Source organism: Oncorhynchus gorbuscha, linkage group LG03 (assembly GCF_021184085.1).
Source record: "Oncorhynchus gorbuscha isolate QuinsamMale2020 ecotype Even-year linkage group LG03, OgorEven_v1.0, whole genome shotgun sequence".
Taxonomy (NCBI): Eukaryota; Metazoa; Chordata; class Actinopteri; order Salmoniformes; family Salmonidae; genus Oncorhynchus; species Oncorhynchus gorbuscha.
Window position 1 is genome coordinate 47,256,416 of NC_060175.1, and position 23,880 is coordinate 47,280,295.

The following is a 23,880-nucleotide window of genomic DNA, read 5'->3' on the forward strand; positions in this document are numbered from 1 at the left end:
CAAGGTACTAATCGATATCATAACCGCCATTGATAAAAGACAGTAAAGTGCAGCCATCTTCATTCGACCTGGCCAAGGCTTTCGACTCTGTCAATCACCATATTCTTATCGGCAGACTCAGTAGCCTTGGTTTTTCTAATGACTGCCTTGCCTGGTTCACCAACTACTTTGCAGATAGAGTTCAGTGTGTCAAATCGGAAGGCATGTTGTCCGGTCCTCTGGCAGTCTCTATGGGGGTGCCACAGGGTTCAATTCTCGGGCCGACTCTTTTCTCTGTATATATATCAATGATGTTGCTCTTGCTGCGGGCGATTCCCTGATCCACCTCTATGCAGATGACACCATTCTGTATACTTCCGGCCCTTCCTTGGACACTGTGCTATCTAACCTCCAAACGAGCTTCAATGCCATACAACACTCCTTCCGTGGCCTCCAACTGCCCTTAAACGCTAGTAAAACCAAATGCATGCTTTTCAACCGTTCGCTCCCTGCACCCGCACGCCCGACTAGCATCACCACCCTGGGGGCCAGAGTCGGCTTTCTATTCCGCAACAAAGCCTCCTTCACTCACGCCGCCAAACTTACCCTAGTAAAACTGACTATCCTACCGATCCTCGACTTCGGCGATGTCTTCTACAAAATAGCTTCCAATACTCTACTCACAAAACTGGATGCAGTTTATCACAGTGCCATCCGTTTTGTTACTAAAGCACCTTATACCACCCACCACTGCGACCTGTATGCTCTAGTCGGCTGGCCCTCGCTACATATTCGTCGCCAGACCCACTGGTTCCAGGTCATCTACAAGTCCATGCTAGGTAAAGCTCCGCCTTATCTCAGTTCACTGGTCACGATGGCAACACCCACCCGTAGCACGCGCTCCAGCAGGTGTATCTCACTGATCATCCCTAAAGCCAACACCTCTTTTGGCCGCCTTTCGTTCCAGTTCTCTGCTGCCTGTGACTGGAACGAATTGCAAAAATCGCTGAAGTTGGAGACTTTTATCTCCCTCACCAACTTCAAACATCTGCTATCTGAGCAGCTAACCAATCGCTGCAGCGTAGCCTAGTGGTTAGAGCGTTGGACTAGTAACCTGAAGGTTGCGAGTTCAAACCCCCGAGCTGACAAGGTACAAATCTGTCGTTCTGCCCCTGAACAGGCAGTTAACCCACTGTTCCCAGGCCGTCATTGAAAATAAGAATATGTTCTTAACTGACTTGCCTGGTTAAATAAAGGCTAAAAATTTTTTTTAAAGCTGTACATAGTCTATCGGTAAATAGCCCACCCAATTTACCTACCTCATCCCCATAATGTTTATTTTTATTTACTTTTCTGCTCTTTTGCACACCAGTATCTCTGCCTGTACATGACCATCTATCACTCCAGTGTTAATCTGCAAAATTGTAATTATTCGCCTACCTCCTCATGCCTTTTGCACATAATATATATAGACTCACTTTTTTTTCTACTGTGTTACTGACTTGTTAATTGTTTACTCCATGTGTAACTCTGTGCTGTCTGTTCACACTGCTATGCTTTATCTTGGCCAGGTCGCAGTTGTAAATGAGAACTTGTTCTCAACTAGCCGACCTGGTTAAATAAAGGTAAAATACAAAAATAAAAAATACACACGGTAAACTTTTGAGCATGAACCCAGCAGCATTGCAATTCTTGACACAAACCAGTGCGCCTGACACCTACTCCTGTACCCCGTTCAAAGGCACTTACATTATTTGTCTTGCCCATTCACCCTCTGAATGGCACTCATACACAATTCATGTCTCAAACCTTTCTTTAACATGTCTCATCCCCTTCATCTACACCGATTGAAGTGGATTTAAACTGGATTTATCCAGCGTTCACCTGGATTCAGTCATGGAAAGTGTTCTTAATGTTTTCTATACTCCATGTATCTCAGTATTTGTATTATTTCTTTATTTTATAGTCTTTTTTTGTTGTTCATCTTTATCAAGGGTGCCAACAGTTTTGGATGTGACTGTATGTCTTGGGTGTGTGTTCAGTACGCGTTGACCCAGTTATCATTGTTGTCTTGAACTTCACCATTAAGGATAGCCAGGGCCGTAGTTACAGGACACCGATGTCCAGGCCTAGGAAATGTTTAATAAAAATAAAATAAACGTCTTGGAACTGTCTGGTCTTAACTTACTGTTGAGAGTTAGAATAGTAGAATACACAAGGTGCAATTTAGAAACTTGGTTGTGCATCAGCAGTTTTCCTCTTACAGTGCCTTGCGAAAGTATTCGGCCCCCTTGAACTTTGCGACCTTTTGCCACATTTCAGGCTTCAAACAAAGATATAAAACTGTATTTTTTGTGAAGAATCAACAACAAGTGGGACACAATCATGAAGTGGAACGACATTTATTGGATATTTCAAACTTTTTTAACAAATCAAATTTTGCACGCCCAATTTTTCAGTTTTTGATTTGTTAAAAAAGTTTGAAATATCCAATAAATGTCGTTCCACTTCATGATTGTGTCCCACTTGTTGTTGATTCTAAACAAAAAAATACAGTTTTATATCTTTATGTTTGAAGCCTGAAATGTGGCAAAAGGTCGCAAAGTTCAAGGGGGCCGAATACTTTCGCAAGGCACTGTATAAGTCACACAATTAGTCCGTGTCAGTTCAATTTTTTTAGATTGGTAAATTGGTTTAGTTAGTCTAGCCAGCTATCTGAACTTGTAGTAATCATGGCCAAATTACCCAATGGGCACGCAGGGCACATGCCCAGGGGTCCTGACCTCCATGGGAACACCATTGACTTAAAGTCATTCTCACTCAGATATCATATTAACATGGCAAAATGTGTAGAATTGCAAGAATTTGGCTTTTAAGCTTTTTTTTTATTTTTAAGTTTCCCCAAACCATGGCAAAATGTGTTAAATTACAGGAAATTAGCTGTTAAACTGTCGTCACCCCCCCCCCCAAAATAAATAAATAATAATAATCTGTAAATCAAATGTATTTATTTACCTTTTCTTAATAAAATACTGCTTCTGCTAACAGATCTCTCTGTGTTATAAATTATAGTTTTTCATCCTGGAGTTAATGTGTAGTGAGTAATTGTATTAGCTAATAGGCTTTGTGTTTGTAGACTGATAATAGCTGGGCTCATTTTTGCTTGTTTCTGATCTTCCCCAAATAACATTTTTGAGTTTTTCAATTGTGTAGAAATGCAGTAAATGAGCTTCAACTTTCTTAAAATGTATTGGATGGGGCTGTCAACCTCGAAAGGAGGAAAAAGGAAGACATGCCTCTTTCGTTTCCTGTGTCACATCTTGCCCATCAAGACATTATCCTCATCTGACTAATGATAACCATGGTCTTACTTACACAGCCTGAGCCAAGGGACTCGACCCTGAGGGCCACAGAGAGAAGGCCCAGCTTCAGTGACCCTGTATGTAAACACAGAGTTGGGGGGTCATGTACGCATCATTCAACGTAGTCAGGTCAGTGGGGGACAATACATAAGCTATCCTCTTTGTAGCTACAGCAAGGAACAGCTTGAAATAGAGACGTCTTGAATGGCTGAATGAATATCTAGTCTCCCCAGCAGACCCAGAGTCATAGATAGAGCACAGATGATGATGATCACTTTAATCATCAATCGTATACAAGGTCTAACCGAAGTTTGACTTCCGCTTTATCTCTACCCCTCTGAAAGACACGCATACAGGTTGGAGCAGGGGGCTGCCGCACTGGGGTCCTGTGGAGCAGTTTTAGGGGTTGCTTTGCTCAAGGGCACAACAGCAGGCAATGGCATTTAGGATTTGATATCAGCAGCCCTCCGGTTGCCAGCTCACTTCCTGACCAATTTTTATTGCTTGAACTGGCAGCCCTACGTTGAGTAAAAGTCTAAAAGTATTTGGTTTTAAATATACTTAAGTATCAAAAGTAAGTGTAATTGCTGAAATATAAAAAGTATGAATCATTTTTAAGTCCTTATATTAAGCAAACCAGAAGGCACCATTTTCTCTGTGTGTGTGTGTGTGTGTGTGTGTGTGTGTGTGTGTGTGTGTGTGTGTGTGTGTGTGTGTGTGTGTGTGTGTGTGTGTGTGTGTGTGTGTGTGTGTGAGAATAGCCAGGGGCACACGCCAACACTCAGACATAATTTACAAACGTGGCAGTAGGGATGACCAGGGATGTTCTCTTTAAGTGTGTGAATTGGACCATTTTCCTATCCTGCTAAGCATTCAAAATGTACTGAGTACTTTTGGGTCTTAAGGAAAATGTATGGAGTAAAAAGTACATTATTTTCTTCAGGAATGTAAAAAGTTGTAAAAATATAAAAAGTACAGATACCCCCAAAAATGCCTTAAGGTAAAAAAAAATAGGGTTGGTTACCTGCCGCCTTCATAAGGATGTGAGATGATGTCACACGGTCCATATGATACAATAGCAGAGTTGTATAGCCGGGGGTATGACATTGGTTCTTTAAATAGGCTTTATTCATAGATATGACAAACAAGATAACACCAATGAGCGGTCTCTCTGCCATTTGTCCACAACTCATCTGTAATGAATTAATATTTTTCTGTGTTCTGTTCCCGGATATGAGTGGTTGGAAGAACATATTCACAGATTACATGTTGATTTTGTTTTTTTTAAGGCATGGAATGGTTAGGTTGCGGTAAGGGTTCAGGTTTGGTTTAGCCATACAGCCAGTCATGTCTGTACAGTGAGAACAGGCAGATCAGTGACGTACCACACGCCCCCGCAAGTAGGTGGGGGGGGGGGGCAAAGTCTCCAGTTGAATCCAGGTGAAAGCTATGATCCCGCCCCCTTAAATCCACTTGAATCAGTTCAGATAAAGAGGAGACAGGTTAAAGAAGGATTTTTAGACCTTGAGACATGGATTGTGTATGTGTAGAATTGCAGGCAATTTGCTTTAAAACAGCAACATTTCTTCTCAGCCCAATGGCATAATCAGTAGAGTAGCTATAAAACTGCATATTTTTCTCCTTCCCCTCTCGCAAAATGTGTCGAATTGTAGGAAGTTAGCTGTTTCCCTGCCCTTGTTTAGACCGCAAAACTGCAGTACGCCATTGAGGCAGATAGTAAATTTACCATCTTGAGAACAGATAAATGGTCAAAATAATATTATTGGTATGTTTAAGGTAAAGGGGGATAAGGGAGGTACATTTAGAGGGGGGAGTTGAAGCACAAATAAAGGGAGAGGAGATGCGGTTAAGGGAGCGTGTTTGTGCCGTCAGTAAAAAAATGTTTTAAAAGTATCAGGGGACAAACGTAGGCATAGTCAACTCTGGTATCATCATAAAATAACATCTGGACCAAACGTTTGTTAGTGAGTCAGTCCTTCACTGAAGTGTAAATGAGAATTCCTGTCCCCTGTAAAGCAGTTGAACTACAGTGACCTCTCCTGACATGTCTCCATCTATCTGATCCTGCCCAAGCTGATGGAGTTTAGGAGTTATGTTTGGCATGTATGTATGTGTGTGTGTACATACATACATACATACATACATACATACATACATACAGAACAAAAATATAACAACATGTGTTGGTCCCATGTTTCATGAGCTGAAATAAGATTCCAGAAATATTCCATACGCGCAAAAAGCTTATTTCGCAAAAATAAATTTGCCAAAATTTCTTTGCATCCCTGTTAGTGATCATTTCTCATCTGACAGGTGTAGAATATTAATAAGCTGATTTAAACAGCATGATAATTACACAGGTGCATCTTGTGCTGGGGACAATGAAAGGTCACTCTAAAATTAGCAGTTTTTTCATACAACACAATGCCACAGATGTCTCAAGTTGAGGGAGCATGCAATTGGCATCTTAACTGCACGAATGTCCATAAAAGCTGTTTCCAGAGAATTTGTGAACTTCTTAACCATAAGCCACCTCCAATATCATTTTAGAGAATTTGGCAGTACGTCCAACCGGACCCACAACAGCAGACCAGGTGTAACCACGCCAGCCTAGGACCTCCACATCCAGCTTCTTCAACTGCAGGATCGTCGGAGACCAGCCACTCGGACAGTTGATGAAACTGTGGGTTTGCACAACCAAATAATTCCTGCACAAACTGTCAGAAACCATCTCAGGGAAGCTCATCTGCGTACTCGTCGTCCTCACCAGGGTCTTGACCTCACTGCAGTTCGGCGTTGTAACCGACTTCAATGGGCAAATGATTACCTTTGATGGCCACTGGCATGCTGGAGACGTGTGTTCTTCACGGATGAATCCTGGGTTCAACTGTACCAGGCAGATGGCAGACGTGTATGGCGTTGTGTGGGCAAGTTGTTTGTTCAATGTTGACATCAGCAGAGTGCCACATGGTGGCAGTGGTGTTATAGTATGGGCAGTCATAAGCTACGGACAACGAACACAATTTCAATTTACATCTTTGAATGTACAGAAATACCGTGAGGAGATCCTGAGGCCGGCCCATTAATCTGCCATCCCCCTCATGTTTCAGCATGGTAAAGAACGGCCACATGTCGCAAGGACCTATTCATGATTCCTGCAAGCTGAACATTTCCCACTTCTTCCATGGCCTGCATACTCAAGACATCTTACCCATTGAGCAAGTTTGGGATGCTTTGGATTGACGTGTACAACAGCGTGTTCCAGTTCCCGCCAATATTCAGCAACTTCGCACAGCCATTGAAGGAGTGGGACAACATTGCACAGGACACAATCTACAGCCTGATCAACTCTGTGTGAAAGAGATTTTGCTGCGTGAGGCAAATGGTCACACCACTTTGTTTTTTAATCCATGCCCCTACCTTTTTGTAAGACATCTGTGACCAACCGATGCATATCTGTATTCCCAGTCATGTGAAATCCATAGACTACAGCCTCATGAATTTATTTCAATTGACTGGTTTCCTTATGAACTGTAAAATCTTTTAAATTGGTTATTTTTGCTCCGTGAAGTTACAGTACATATCCCTTGTTTACTCTTCCCTAGTGACAGGGTGTCACATCACTGTTATCCTTTTGTCTAACTAATCTGTGGGGACATCCAATCAGCCACAATGGGAGAGATCTGTAATCTACTTAACATTTGATATTCATAGGTCATATTTCAAACATTGGAAGACATGTCATTTCATGACTGGTAATCTCCTCCCTCGTCAATAAAGCGTGTTCATACCATTGACGCTACTAGAAGATCAGTTCATACTGAAGTCATCTTGTCCCCCTGGTGGGTAGAAGTGGTCCCTGCAGCTCAAGTCAGAGGAACACAAATTTTGGCTGAAGTAGAACAAGGACTAACTAAATACTGGAATTATGCCATTTGATACAAAAACAAGGATAGAGCATAACATGTTAATTCTTACTAATCTAATTATGTGTGGGACAATGACTCACGAACATGTTTTACAATGTTTTACTTGAATGTCAGAATGAGTTTATGTACAATAGGACAGAAACAAAACATTGCCTCAATTCATAAATACTTCTCTACAACTGGTTGTACAGTGCTATGATTGTAAAGTATATGCATCTCTGGATGTGTTCAGGTGTCCCCAGAACAGTACCAGGTGCCTGAAAAGGCTCAGTGATAATAACAATCTTCTGTATTACAATCTTCCAAGATCATCCGTGACAAATACAAGGAAATGGAACACAACTTATGCACACCCTCAACACCATGGTTCTCTCCCTCATAACCAATTAGAACTGACTTAGTGAGAGGAGAGATGGAGAGAAGGCCTGGAGTCCATACCGGTCTGTGCTAATGAGCTGAGGCAGTCCTCGGTTCTTTACTCTTGCAGTGATGGGAGGAGTATGGGAGTGGAGGAGCATAGCAACACTATGGGGGATCTTAGAAGCGGAGCCAGTACATGGCACTGCGCATCCTGTTGTAGTCAGGCAGCTGCTCAATGGGGCCTGTACAACAGAGAGAAACAGATGAGAGAAGGATAGAGTCCGGACTTCCAGACTCTGTCCTAGACAAGAGGATAAAGGTACAAAGGCTGCTTGGAAGGAATACGGATGTGTGGTAACTAGGGATGCAATTTTTTGTAAATTTCACTACCGAATTACCAACCATCATTAACCGGTCAAGAAACTGAATTTTTTCCCAATGAAAAATTGTGACCAACAAACTATGCATGCATACAAGGAACTGACATTTTTCATTAAGAGCTTAATGGAAACATGCAACAATAACAAGCCTATTGTCTTAGTCAAAAGACTAGAGCCTATTATTTAACATCCACCTCCTGTAATGAAGCAGACAATTTAACATTCGCCAAAATGCAATAGTGGGCCAACACTGTTCTGAACAGCGCACCCAAGGCTCCCGAGTAGTGCAACGGTCTAAGGCACTGCATCTCAGTGTTAGCAGACATCACTACAGGCCCCGATTCGATCCCGGGCTCTGCATCACAACCGGCCGTGATCAGGAGTCCGATAGGGCGGCACACAATTGGCCCGGCGTCATCCGGGTTAGGGGCAGGTTTGGCCGGGGTAGGCCGTCATTATAAAATAAGAATTTGATCTTAACTGACTTCCTAGTTAAAATGAAGGTTAAATAAAAATTAAACCTAATGTGAGCAATTCCATATTAGAAATCTCAGAAACAGAGGGATTCTTATAGCAACAACTAGGCTGACTAGGATTGTGCTTCTGGACAACAAAAATAAGTTGATATGAAAACCAATAGAACAGGAGAGAATTGCTGGTTAATGTCAAGAGGAAGTCTTTATAAAAGAATTGCCTCCACTTTTCTATGGCTGGATTTTGGCAAGGCTACTTTGAAGCAAGTTAAGAATTGCCTCTATGAACTAAAGTAAAACGTTCAGGTTTCAAACAATTCTACTGCCTCAAGGTCACATTGCAAAGTGGCGTGTGACACGCTGATAGCCTCCTGTTGACTATGGTCTACACACGTGAATGGGAGGTGCGCTTTATGTGTTGAGATGGAGAAATAAAGTAGCTCTAAAATCACGGCCATCAACAGTTACACTCGATTGGATTTAGAATAGTTATTTGTTGCGCAATGACTGGGCTTACGAAAGCACATTTCACTCCGGTACCGGCTTTTTGAGGAGCTGCTCTTGTGCAGTCTGACAGTTGATAGGCTATTCCGTTTCTCAAACTAGGCTCTGTATGCTGTGCGCATGTGATAAGGTATTTATTTTTTTAAACCTAGAGACCGATAAGCATGACCAGTCAAATGTATTTTCGGATTTAAGTCAACATCCCTAGTGGTAACTTACCAACAGCAGAAACGGCAGGACACTTGTCATAGATGTATTTGGAGCAGATGTCACGCACCATCTTGGGCGTCACAGCCTGAGGGGGAGACAGGGACAGAGGTGGTAGGAAGAATATGGGTGAGCGCAGTGGGGGTAAAAATGAGGTGCAGAAATAGCACCCTCTAGGTGGTAGGAGGGTGTAACAGCCGTATGTGTGGTGCAGAGAAGGGGGTTGTACTCACGTTGATGCGGGCGTCCCACTCTGCAAGAGGGATACGGCGGCCGTAGTTCAGGACATGTCTGCCGATGTCATCACATATCGGTGTCGTTCCTACAGGAGAGCAGTAAGGCAGTGTTAGTGGGCACCAAGGAGTACTAGTGCACCATGTCATCTCCAGTACCACCCCAACATTAACATGGGAAAAAACCAGCACATTTCTATATTTTGTAGTAAGAGGAAGATGAGTGTTTCCAATGAAATCAACCAATTATTAGGCATCACCTACTCACAATTGGTTAAAATCACATGATGCATACCGATGTCTTTGGAAACACACATCTTCCTCTTTCAATATAAAACAAACGCGCCATTTTTAAACATGTTGATGTTGAGGTGGTGCTGGAAATGAAAACATTTCTGAAATGGCCATTGAAGTTTCTTATTGGCTACATGAGGTAAAGATCTTACCGTTGAGCTGTCCCACCAGGCTGGCCTTGAGGGCATTCTTGGCCCTGGCAATGTCACTCTCTGTCACTGTGGTGCACAAGTTCATCCTTCAGGGAGAGAAAGAAAAAGGCGGGTCAATACCATCAAATTGAAGAGGTAGAAGAACATAGGCTGAGGACAAGTGTTTGACCAGGACTGCATCCATGTGTAGCGCTTGAGTGTACGCATTGTAAATCCCAACTAACCAGGCGTTCTGTGACCAGTGCATCATGTCGTCGATGTGGTGTTTGTCGGTGACAAAGTAGATGCCCAGCAGACCAGTGTCGCTGTAAGAGGAGTGGAAGGCCTGGAAGCTGTGGCACAGACTCTCCTCTGAGGCTAGACGAGCCAGGCGGCTACTCAGGTGCTTTCCACCACCAAAAGTAATGTCATAGCTGCCAATGATGGAGTTGGCCACCATGAGAGGCACAATGTCTGGGCTGGCGGCACTGGCACCCTCCACAGCGATGGCAATGTGTGCCAGGGGCATATCGTCATCACGCATGCGGATCTACAAAGAGGGAGACAACACAAGGTTAACAATATGAACAATCTAAATAGAACAAAGAAGAAAAGCTCCGGGCCTCCTGAGTGGCGCAGCGGTCTAAGGCACTGCATCACTACAGCCTGGGGTTCCATCCCGTTACCGGGAATCCAACAATTGTCCCAGCGTCGTCCGGGTTAGGAGGGGGCTTTACTTGGCTCATCACGCTCTAGTCGACTTCGATCATCAGCTAAACGGTGTTTCCTCGGTCACATTGACGCTTCTGGGTTAAGGGAACTAGTGTCAAGAAGCACAGTTTGGTGGGTCGTATTACAGGACACATGACTCAACATTCGCCTCTCTCGAGCCCATTTGGAGAGTTCCAGCAATGAGACAAGATTGTAATCACGAAAAAGGGGGTAAAAGTGACAAAGAATAAAACCTGATGGGATACCTGCACCCTTGTTCAGACATCTGTAAATTCAGACACAGAGAGACAGGAGCGTTCCTCACCTCGCTGCCAGAGAAGCGGCAGGGGGACAGAACAGGCACAGCATCATCCTCGTACTCAAAGGAAACGCCACTGAAGTGCTGCTTGGCCAACCCAACCAGCTCCTCGTGAGACACACCTACACAGGAATCAGGCAGTGTGCCGTTACAGACAAGGACGACATTACACACACACACACAAAACAATCAGGGCCGGTTTGTATTTGCATATTATACGTCTCTACACAGCCTTAACATGGCAGTGGTAATGTATGGGAGACATACCTCCAGCAGCTGCCAGCACCATGCGGGGGGCCTTGTAGTGGCTGCTGATGAAATCTACCAGATCCTGTCGACTCAAAGTCCTGAAGGGAAGAGACAGATCTAAACTAACTCGGGAGTGCTGTGAAGTGTAACAGGATGCTGTAACGGGTATGTGGGACTTTCCCTAGTGTTTTGGCTTGGCCCTAGCATGCTCTGACTCAATAAGATTCCCTGGTAGGCTCAGGGTGTGTGTACCTGGCGTTTTGGGATGGCCCCAGAACACTGTGTCCTAAGGGGGTGCCCTGGAAAGCTGTAGCGTGCAGCAGGTCCAGACACACGTCCTGCAGACTGCCCTCCACCTCCTCCAGCTCTTTCAGTACTACACTCCTCTGCTGCTCAATGTCAGCCTCACTCAGGACATTGCTCTGCAGCACCTCGGATAACAGCGCCACCGCTGGGAATAGAGTACTGATTCAGTACACACACACACACACACACATATACACAAATAGCCACGACAATAACTAGAGGACATGCACAGTAAACTATACTGAACAAAAATAAACATGTAAAGTGTTGGTCCCATGTTTCATAAGCTGAAATAATAGATCTCAGAAATGTTCTATACGCACAAATTTGTTTACATCCCTATTAGTGAGCATTTCTCCTTTGCCAATGTAACCCATCCACCTGGCAGGTGTGGCATATCAAACAGTGTGATCATTACACCGGTGCACCTTGTACTGGGGACAATAAAAGGTCACTCTAAAATGTGCAGATGTCACAACACAATGCCATAGGTGTCTCAAGTTGAGGGAGGGTGCAACTGGCATGCTGACTACAGGAATGTCAACTAGAGCTGTTGCCAGAGAATTGAATGTTAATTTCACTACCATAAACTGCCTACAAAGTAGAGAACTTGGCAGGGAGTCCAACCGGCCTCACAACCACAGGCCAGGACCGCCACATCCAGCTGCATCACCTGCGGGATCGTCTGAGGGGAGTGTGAGGGGTGATGAGTATTAGTTTAATAAAGCCCGTTTGTGGAGAAACTCATTCTGATTGGCTGGGCCTGGCTGCTAAGTGGGTAGGCCTATGCCCTCAAATGGCCCCTGCACAGTCATGTGAAATCCATAGATGAGGGCCTAATTCTTTCATTTCAATTTACTGATTTCCTTACGAACTGTAACTAAGTAAAATTGTTGCGTTTATTTTTGTTCAGTATAATTGACCAAAAGGCAACAGGTGCTTAACATTTACATTTTACATTTAAGTCATTTAGCAGACGCTCTTATCCAGAGCGACTTAACAACTACAGTGGAGTCTGAAAGTATCCAGACCCCTTCATGTTTTCCACATTTGTTACATTATTCTTATTCTTAAATTTATAAAATTACATATTTACCTAAATCTACACACAATACCCAATAATGACCAATCAAGAACAGGTTTTTCAAAAAGTATTCAGACCCTTTGTTATGAGACTCGAAAATGAGCTCAGGTGCATCATGTTTCCATTGATCATCCTTGATGTTTCTACAACTTGATTGGAGTCCACCTGTTGTAAATTCAATTGATTGGCCCCACAGTTGACAGTGCATGTCAGAGCAAAAACCAAGCCATGAGGTCAAAGGAATTGTCTGTAGAGCGCCGAGACAGGATTGTGTCGAGGCACAGATCTGGGAAAGGGTACAAAAACTTTTCTGCAGCGTTCAAGGTCCCCAAGAATACAAGAAGGGTCTTGGTAAAGGAGGTGACCAAGAACCCAATGGTCACTGACAGAACTCCAGAGATCCTCTGTGGAGATGGGAGAACCTTCCAGATTGGTGGAGTGCTGCAGAGATGTTGTCGATCTAGCCTTTATGGTAGTAGCCAGGCGGAAGCCACTCCTCAGAAAGAAGGCATGACAGTCGGCTTGGGGTTTGCCAAAAGGCACTTAAAGGACTCTCAGACCATAAGAAACAAGATCCTCTGGTCTGATGAAACCAAGATTGAACTCTTTGGCCTGAATGCCAAGCGTCACCTCTGGAGGAAACCTGGCACCATCCCTACGGTGAAGCATGGTGGTGGTAGCAGCATTTTGCTGTGGGATGTTTTTCAGCAGCAGGGACTAGGAGACTAGTCAGGGTCGAGGTAAAGATGAACAGAGCAAAGTACAGAGAGATCCTTGATGAAAACCTGTTCCAGAGCACTCAGGAATTCAGACTGGGGCAAAGGTTCACCTTCCAAAAGGACAACGACACTAAGCACACAGTCAATACAACGCAGGAGTGGCTTCAGGACAAGTCTCTGAATGTCCTTAAGAGGCCCAGACAGAGCTCGGACTTGAACACGATCGAACATCTCTGGAGAGACCTGAAAATAGCTGCCGTGACGCTTCCCATCCAAACGGACAAGAGCTTGAGAGGATCGCTGCCAAAGGTGCTTCAACAATGTACTGAGTAAAGGGTCTGAATACTTATGTAAATGTTTGTCAAAAAAAAAATGTTTTTGCTTTGTCATCATGGGTTATTGTGTGTAGATCTGATGAGGGGAAAAAAACAATGATCCGTTTTAGAATTAGACTGTAATGTAACAAAATGTGTAAAAGGTAATGGGGTCTGAATACCTTCCGAATGCACTGTATATACACAAACACACTCGCTCAATCTCTATGACGAGGGGCTTATAAAGAACCCCACATACACACCACTGAATTATCACATCTTATAAACAGTCTCCATTCCTTATTCCTATCTCATTGTGTCTGCAGGTGTCTGGTTGGCTCACCTTTGGGCAGGTCCTTGGCCAGGGTCTTCATGTAGTAAGCAGTGTGCTCCCGGGAAGTGTATGCACTCAGGTGAGCACCCATGGACTCCACCTGATGCTCCAGGGCCATCTGGGGGTGCTTCTTTGTCCCCTGGGGAAAAGAAACAAAGGGAAAAGGGGGAGAACAAAAAAAGTGTCAAATGCTTTTGGGACAGTCTGGTGCAGTAGTTAAGTGTGAAATCTCTTGAGACTCAAGGTAGATTGCACAGATGTCACAGCTGTTATGTACCTTGAAAGCCATATGCTCCAGGAAGAACCCAGCTCCATTGTTCTTCTCAGTCTCGTAGCGACTTCCACAGCTGATCCACAACCCAACCTGAGAGAGAGCACAGGTGGAACTTATACCGTGCTGCGCAAACAAATACAGTCAGGTTCATCTGAAATGTGATTGTATTACGCAATGTTTCCCAAAACCATTATGATCAGTACTTAGATTGTATAATCAATGACACAGCAGAGGTCCTTACAGTGCATGTGCCGTGTCCAGTCTCCTCGGATGCGATCCTCAGGCCATTGTCCAGGGCAGTGAGACGGGTCTCCGGAGCTCCTAGAAGGCTCTGGGCGTAGGTCACCGTCGCCTGGCCACGCCGTAGAGACAGCAGGATGGGCTAGAGGGAGAGAATAGTCAGCTGTGAATAGATTATTCAGCAAATAGTAAATTAATTTGGTTGTGTTGATAAAGACTACAGCTGGTGTACGGATTACATGTATGAAATTGCTGAAATAATTTGTAGTAATGGGATGAAGAGACAGCAAAATATATTTTTTACCAACTCAATGTCATCATGGCCAATAAAAAAGGTTAAATGGACAAGAGCAAGTGCTTGTGGGGTGATCTGCTGACTTGATCCCACAATAAGTGATAGCTACCAATTTACACGTAAAGCCTGTCGACCTTGCTAGCTAATACGTTGGGGGTAACAGTGAGGGGCTATTTTTTTTTATCTTCAGTGAGGGTCCGTCAAGAAAACACTTCACCGGTTAGCTAGCATAGCAGCCCACTACAGTTTGAAGTCAAACTAAACTTCATAGTTAGCTAAGATTATATAATGACTTTCTAGCGAGTTCAACTTAACATATGGCCAGTGGAATGTAATTACTAGTCAGCAAAGCAACTGGTCGACTACTAAAGTATACTGTCATCATTTAGCAGGACAAGAGGTAACCAACATCTGCTAGCTAACTGGTTAACAATTGGCCGAATAGCTAACGTTAAGGACAATGACCTTGGGTTATTTCTTAAAATCGAATAAACCCAGGTATAGGTTAACTAACATGATGTCAACATTTCCACTCATATTACGTAATCTACAGTGATGTGTTGCGCCTTTCCTGCCAGTTGACCTTGCGCTAACTCCAATATAATGCTTACCGGCTAGCTATCACTTTGTCTGTATACAGCCACGGGCTTACTTTTTTTTCGCTGTGGTGAAAGAAATGCAGATACCAACCAACAACTTTATTTTCCTTTTCAGACCCTTCAAATGCCAAGATGTTCCTGAATACTTACGCTACGTGCTTTGGCTAGGGCTCGACCCACTGTGCTCCCGACTCGGCACACGGACGCTGCCATCTTTTCCTGACAAATAAAGAAAGATCAGCTGCGCGCACGTTCCACAACCTGGACGCCCGCGAAGTCCTTGTATAGAACTGTGACGTCAGCGGTTCACGCAGGCAGCAGCGCCAACAAGTCGGACAAAGGCTACATACACTACACTGTAGCAGCATACACTTTTATCTAAATGACAGTAGCATTTCTGTATAATAAACAATCTAGCTAAGTTGATTCGATACTGACTTTATTATAACGAGGTAGGCCTACAATGGCTGGTTGCAAAAAACTGCTTAAAACATTAGGCAACAGTAGTCCAATACCCCCTCTGTCAGGAGCTCTTGTAAGTTCCCCTCCATGCACATATGGTCCTGATCACCCTATGGGTGAGGTTCTGGTGCCTGGAGATGTTCTGGAACCTGATCCCAGCATAGGGTACCAGAGGAGTGGGCACAAACAGGGCAAGGGGCTCCTTGTCTGGGTCTTGAAGGTTGATGGCCTCCAGAGGAAGGAAATGGCTTTTGTAACTATCAGGGACAGCAGGGGGCTTATAAACCTGGGTCCTTTATAACCTGGGGTCTCCATCAGCAGTCCATGTTATGGGACTGGGTGACAGTTGGAGGGAGTTGACAAGGCTCAGGCGCTGCAAACTCCAGGACTCTCCGGCCAGGAGCCTCTCAGGAGACAGTAGGGGCTGGACTCTGATGACAAAGGTGAGGTGTCGTACCACAGCCTTCAGCCACCTCTTAGAAGAGGCCGGCTTGGGTTTCTCTGCCACAGCCTCGTTGTCCTTCCTTTGGTGATGCCGTCTGGTTTGAGGCTCCGGGGAATTGGATGTTTTTTTAGGATGACGGCGGGTCATTTGATCTGAGAGCCCTCAACAAGGAGGTTGACCCCCACATACTGAGGCACCTCCCTATTGCCTATAGACAGAGAGCAAGAGAGAACATCTGTATAACCTCTTATTCAGGGCAGAGGTAGTCTGGCTAACACCGAACTCTCAAAGTCCTCCTGACATCAGAGTCTGGAATGGATCTTTGGTGTCGGCACAATGTGTCGATAATGATTGGAGTTGTGCTTTTACTGGTTGCCTCCTCTGTCTTTCTCACTCAAACACCCACACACACAGCCTCCGAGTGAGATGTATTGGTTCCCAGTCTTTAATTCAGGAAAACTTAGGTAAAAATGGATTTAAGTGCTACCAGAATGTTATATGTGCAACCAGAGGGAAAAAAACTAGACCACCTTTACTCCACACATAGGGATGCGTACAAAGCTGTCCCTCACCCTCCAAATGGCAAATCTGACCATAATTATATCCTCCTGCTTCCTGCTTACAAGCAAAAACTAAAGCAGGTAGTACCAGTGACTCGCTTGTCACGGAAGTGGTCAGATGACGCAGATGCTAAACTACAGGACTGTTTTGCTAGCACAGACTGGAATATGTTCTGGGATATGTTCTGGCAACATCAGCACCGACCTAAAGGCTAGAGGTACCGCTTTCAAGGAGTGGGGCTCTAGCCCAGACGCTTATAACAAATCCCGCTATGCCCTCCATCGAACCATCAAACAGGCAAAGCGTCAATACAGGACTAAGATTGAATCATACTACACCAGCTCTGACGCTCGTCAGATGTGGCAAGGCTTGCAAACTATTACGTACTACAAAGGGAAGGACAGACACGAGCTAGCTGCCCAGTGACGCGAGCCTACCAGATGGGCTAAATGCCTTTTATGCTCGCTTTGAGGAAAGCAACCCTGAATGCATGCATGAGAGCACCAGCTGTTCTGGACGACTGTGTGATCACGCTCTCCGTAGCCGATGTGAGTAAGGTCAACATAAACAGGTCAACATTCACAAGGCCGCAGGGCCAGACAGATTACCAGGACATGTACTCCAAGCATGCGCTGACCAACTGGCAAGTATCTTCACTGACATTTTCAACCTGTCCCTGACCGAGTCTGTGATACTACCATGTTTCAAGCAGACCATCATAGTCCCAGTGCCCAAGAATGCCAAGGTAACCTGCCTACATGACAACTGACCTGTAGCACTCACGTCTGTAGCCATGAAGTGTTTTGAAAGGCTGGCTCACATCAATACCATTATCCCAGAAACACTAGACCCACTCCAATTTTCATACAACCCCAACAGATCACGCAATCACTTGCACTCCACACTGCCCTTTCCCACCTGGACAAAAGGAACACCTACGTGAGAATGCTATTCATTGACTACAGCTCAGCGTACAACACCATAGTGCCCTCAAAGTTCATCACTAAGCTAAGGACTCTGGGACTAAACACCTCCCTTTGCAAATGGATCCTGGACTTACTGACGGCCCGCCCCCAGGTGGTAAGGATAGGTAACAACACATCTGCCATGCTGATCCTCAACACTTGGGCCATCATGGGCTACAGGAAGAGAACGCGTAAGCACACCCCCATTCTCATTGACGGGGCTGCAGGGGAGCAGGTTGAGAGCTTCAAGTTCCTTGGTGTCTACATCACCAACAAACTATCATGGTCCAAATGTATTTATTTAACCTTTATTTAACTTGGCAAGTCAGTTAAGAACCTACTCTTATTGTCAATGACGGCCTACACCGGCCAAACCCAAATGACTCTGGGCCAATTGTGTGACGCCCCATGGGACTCCCAATCATGGCTGGATGTGATGCAGCCTGGATTTGAACCAGGTACTGTAGTGACTCCTCTTGCACTGAGATGCAGTGTCTTAGACCACTGCACCACTCAGGAGCCTTACTACTGTTATTTGAAAAATCGTTTTGAACAGTCATCAACTCGGAATTTCAAGTTGTAAACTAGCATCTTTCTAGAACTCTGACTTTCTGAGAGGCTTTGAAGCCACTGGTCGGCCATATTGGCTCTACCCAGAAAAACTGTCCCCCATAGGAATGAATGGAATTCTACAGTATTTCAATTAAATATTTTAAAGACACAATTACATGTATTTAAGTATTTTTTGTTGTAGTGGGGACAGTAAGATATAACATAAAATCAAATGTAAACTTCTAGCTTACATAATATAATTTAAAAGTATGTATTAAGGTGTTCGTAATAGAATAAACATTGCAAATACAAATGACATTAATAAATGCATTAAAACTACCCTTTCCTCAATAAAAGGCACACATCGCACCTGTTTGTATATCAGCTGAAAGCCCCCAGTGTGTACCCCTCGGTCCAGCCAGAGCTCCAGGTCCACCCAGGGAGTGTCCCCCTGCACAGCAGCACACAGGCGTGTTGTCACTGGTGGGGCTGGCATTGATCTCTATCAGCCAGGCATCGACCTATGGAATAAAATATGTTTAGCTATCTACCTTTTCACTCTTCACTGCCAATAATAACAAATACTGATGTAACTAAGTGACATCAACAGAGATCCTATTAAATTGCTAGAGGAGAGATGTCAAACCTTCAAAGTTCCAGAATGGTCCGAAAATAGCAGCCACAATCCCAGTCAGAATGGGCGAGTTCGTTTTACATGACCCGTTGCCCCAGGTAGCCGGAGTTTGTACCCCGGGCCATGCAAAACAAACTCTCCCTAAAATAGAATGTCGCGGCCCTGCCCTCCTTGGGGGAAAACAACCCGTGGTTATATTTGTTACTATATTGGCCCACAGCAAAATCTTGACCTTTTTCCAAACGCAATTTTCTTGTGTGCTTGTTTTAGTCAATTATAAAACTATGGGTTAATTATAAAACAGTGGGTTAACTGCCTTGTACAGGAGCAGAACGACAGATTTTTACCTTGTCAGCTCGGGATTCGGTTATGGATTCGGTTACTGGCCCAAAGCTCTAACCACTATGCTACCTGCCCTCCCTGGAGTTAGAGATTCCTAAAATGAAAGGTGGGAGGTAAGAGGAATATGAACAGATGGGTATAGTCAGATAAATTGGGGTAGGAGAAAAGTATGGAAAACTAAAGGGATTAAAAGGCAGTGCTGTAAATCCCACCAAGACTCATGAAGTGACGCATTCCGTTAGAGGGGGGAAATAGGAAGATCAGAGAAAGAGGGTTTGGGATAGAGAGCGGTGAGGATTCTGACCGCTAAACTCATGTTTCTGATCCTCTGCCCCCAGCCTGTAGCAGCATGGATATAACGCATCAGGGTCTGCAGCATCAAACCAAATGATCACAGTGAAAAGGTAAAGAGTTTATTATTTTCAGGGTCTCCCCTGTGAAAGTCACGCAACCTTGGCGGTGAAGGTGCCTGCTTTGGCATAGTGATTGGTCATCTGCTCCTTTTGTAATGAGCGGTTGTCGATTATCTCTCTATGTGTCATGTTTTGTCTTATATTGTCTTGTCATTTTGCTTTTCCTTCTGTTCGTTTTCCCCCTGCTGGTCTTTTTAGGTTCGTTCCCCTTTTTCTCTCTCCCTCTCTCTCTCTCTTCTCTCTATCGTTCCGTTCCTGCTCCCAGCTGTTCCTATTCCCCTAATCAATCATTTAGTCTTCCCACACCTGTTCCTTATCTTTTCCCCTGATTAGAGTCCCTATTTCTCCCCTTGTTTTCCGTTTCTGTCCTGTCGGATCCTTGTATACTGTTCACCGTGCTGTGTCTTTGTATCGCCCTGTCGTGTCGTGTTTCCCTCAGATGCTGCGTGGTGAGCAGGTGTCTGAGTCTGCTACGGTCAAGTGCCTTCCCGAGGCAACCTGCAGTTCATTATCAAGTCTCCAGTCAGTTCTCGTGATTACGAGTGAAATTGTTTCTTATGCTTTATTTACCGCTCCGATTTGTCTAGGAGTATTGCTATTTCCTTAAACTGGATTAAAGACTCTGTTTTCGCCAAGTCGCTTTTGGGTCCTCATTCACCTGCATAACACTATGTGTCATCCAATAGAAATATGACGTTTCGTCCTCATTAAAAAGATGAGCAGTCGTTTAGTCCGACTGTCAAAAAGATGAGTGGAGAAAATCCACAAAAACTTTGTGCTACAAGAATTGATCATATGACAATAGAAGCCACACACACACACACACCCTTGAGCAAGGCAGTTAACCCCCAACAACAACTGCTCCCTGGGCACCGATGACGTCAATCAAGGCAGCCCCTTGCACCTCTCCGATTCAGATGGGTTAAAAGACACATTTTGGTTGAATGCATTCAGTTGTGCAACTGACTAGGTATCCCCTTTCCCTTTATTGTCGTCTGGGTCTGTCTCTCTGGGCTGTCTAAACAGATCGTACGGTGTTACAACACTGTATATAGACATATGACATTTGAAATGTCTTTATTCTTTTGGAACTTCTGTGAGTGTAATGTTTAGTGTACATTTTTATTTTTATTATCTACTTCACTTGCTTTGGCAATGTTAACATATGTTTCCCATACCATTACATTACATTACATTTAAGTCATTTAGCAGACGCTCTTATCCAGAGCTTGAATTCATAGAGAGAGAGAGAGGGAGGGACAGTCTATCTACATGTCCTTAAGCATCACATACAGTATATGGACAGAAGGGTTGTGCTATTTTAGAATCTTACCTTTACAGCTCCAGCTGTACTCCACCAGTACTTTGGTTGTCTGCAGTCTCTCTGGGTTGATGCTGGGCAGGTTGAGGCTGTGCCTCACTCTTCCCTCACCAGGTGGCGCTGATACACACACATGTACATAAACACACAGTCAGATACAGTGGCTGTAATAACCACTTACTTTACAAGCTGTTTAAGTGTTACTGTAGGCCAAGTCCGTGTTAAGTATGAATGGCTAGTCAGAGTGTTAAGTGTCTGAGGGTTCTGCGTGCAGGCCTGCATGGTGTTTGCTGTTGGCCCTTCTCTGTGGGGAGGTTCAGCAGCATTGGAGTGCGTCGCTGGCACAGGGCTCTGCTCTGCCGGTGTTTACAGGGGTTTCCCTCCTAGAGGGTCTGAATCTGAGGAGGGAAAACAACTCCATCCGTCTACATGGGGTTTGAGGTACATGTAGCAATTCAGTGTTCTAACCAAAGTTCTGTATTCAGTCAAAACAAAACACATTGCTGTGACAATGACGCAGAACAATTCGCAGAGTACTAACAAGTAAATAACATGACATGCTGCTAGACACTCTGAGGGAAGAATATAACATCATCACGTCTCCATGTAGGCCTAATGTGCTCTGCAGATAAATGTCATGAAGTTCACAAACCCCTGGGAGTGGAAATGAAACCTAACCCCTGACCTCTTCAGCCCAGGACCAAAAGATCAAACAACCTCTCCCTCAACGTAGACAAGACTAAGGAGATGATTGTGGACTACAGGAAAAGTATGACCGAGCACACCCCCATTCTCATCGACGGGGCTGTAGTGGAGCAGGTTGAGAGCTTCAAGTTTCTCGGTGTCCACATCAACATCACCCACCTGTAGCACGTGCTCCAGCAGGTATATCTCTCTGGTCACCCCCAAAACCAATTCTTTCTTTGGCCGCCTCTCCTTCCAGTTCTCTGGAAACACTTATCTCCCTCACTAGCTTTAAGCACTAGCTGTCAGAGCAGCTCACAGATTACTGCAGCTGTACATAGCCCACCTATAATTTAGCCCAAACAACTACCTCTTTCCCTACTGCATTTATTTATTTAGCTCCTTTGCACCCCATTATTTTTATTTCTACTTTGCACATTCTTCCACTGCAAATCTACCATTCCAGTGTTTTACTTGCTATATTGTATTTACTTTGCCACCGTGGCCTTTTTTTGCCTTTACCTCCCTTATCTCACCTCATTTGCTCACATCGTATATAGACTTGTTTCTACTGTATTATTGACTGTATGTTTGTTTTACTCCATGTGTAACTCTGTGTCGTTGTATGTGTCGAACTGCTTTGCTTTATCTTGGCCAGGTCTCAATTGTAAATGAGAACTTATTCTCAACTTGCCTACCTGGTTAAATACAGGTGAAATAAATAAAATAAATAAAAAACTAGAATGGTCCAAACACACCAAGACAGTTGTGAAGAGGGCACGACTAAGCCTATTCCCCCTCAGGAGATTGAAAAGATTTGGCATGGGTCCTGAGATTCTCAAAAAGCTCTACAGCTGCAACATCGAGAGCATCCTGACCGGTTGCATCACTGCCTGGTACGGCAATTGCTCGGCCTCTGACTGCAAGGGTAGTGCGTACGGCCCAGTACATCACTGGGGCTAACCTGCCTGCCATCCAGGACCTCTACACCAGGTGGTGTCAGAGGAAGGCCCTAAAAATTGTCAAAGCCACCCCATCTCTCTACTACTACTACTGGAGTACCAAGTCTAGGGCAAAAAGGCTTCTCAACAGTTTTTACCCCCAAGCCAAGACTGCTGAACAGGTAATCAAATGGCTACCCGGACTATTTGCATTGTGTGCCTCCCCCCAACCCCTCTTCTTACGCTGCTGCTACTCTCTGTTTATCATATATGTATAGTCACTTTAACTATACATTCATGTACATACTACCTCAATTGGGCTGACCAACCAGTGCCACCGCACATTGGCTAACCGGGCTATCTGCATTGTGTCCCGCCAACCCCTCTTTTACGCTACTGCTACTCTCTGTTCATCATATATGCATAGTTACTTTAACCATATCTACATGTACATACTACCTCAATCAGCCTGACTAACCGGTGTCTGTATGTAGCCTCGCTACTGTATATAGCCTGTCTTTTTACTGTTGTTTTATTTCTTTACTTATTTATTGTTCACCTAACACATGTTTTGCACTATTGGTTAGAGCCTGTAAGTAAGCATTTCACTGTAAGGTCTACACCTGTTGTATTCGGTGCACATGACAAATAAACTTTGATGTGATTTTAAAAGTTAATGCCTAACCTCTGTAATCAAACATTCAACCATCTGACATTTTCAAGTGTGACCTCATGACTTATCCAACTGTCTTTATACATACATACGGTATACACACAAAGGCTGAATCTACTGAGAGTGTAGGCCGTGCAGAACACCCATAGCTTATATTATATCTGCTGCTGAGTTCAGTGGAAAATAAATGCTGCACTGTAGCAGAAACCCCTATTAGTTGAAATGTGTGTATGTTCCTTATCTTTGACAGGCAGATGATTACAGAGGGTTTCCCACACCACTGTCAATGCATGGTGTTGGGCTTCCATCAGTGTGCTGATCTCCCTCCTGCCTCTGCCCTGGATGGACACACTTTTTGGGCTTGGGGGCCTCCAAAGAGACACTGACTTAGGGGCCCCTGGTCTCTACTCCCTATATCATGTTGTCTCCAGCTTGTACTCTTCTTTTAAGTCTTTTGTTTGGCTTGATCAGTTTGCCATAGTAACTGTACAAATAATTCACAGGTTATTGTGAGGTTTCAATTATGGAAACTATAATACCCCATGCATAATTACAAACATATCATATCCA

General features: G+C 44.3%; 1 protein-coding gene across 1 annotated transcript; it reads right to left on the reverse strand.

Moving 5' to 3' along the window:
- Positions 1-7,376: 7,376 nt before the first annotated feature.
- On the reverse strand, positions 7,377-15,620 carry LOC124031455 (cytochrome b-c1 complex subunit 1, mitochondrial-like). Its single transcript, XM_046342693.1, has 12 exons — positions 15,468-15,620; positions 14,425-14,565; positions 14,187-14,273; positions 13,919-14,048; positions 11,405-11,603; positions 11,171-11,250; positions 10,910-11,025; positions 10,119-10,423; positions 9,895-9,980; positions 9,449-9,537; positions 9,228-9,303; positions 7,377-7,893 (listed from the first exon to the last, which is right to left on the reverse strand). The coding sequence occupies exons 1-12, from the start codon at positions 15,528-15,530 to the stop codon at positions 7,829-7,831; spliced, it is 1,437 nt and encodes a 478-aa protein (XP_046198649.1). The 5' UTR covers positions 15,531-15,620; the 3' UTR covers positions 7,377-7,828.
- Positions 15,621-23,880: the final 8,260 nt, after the last annotated feature.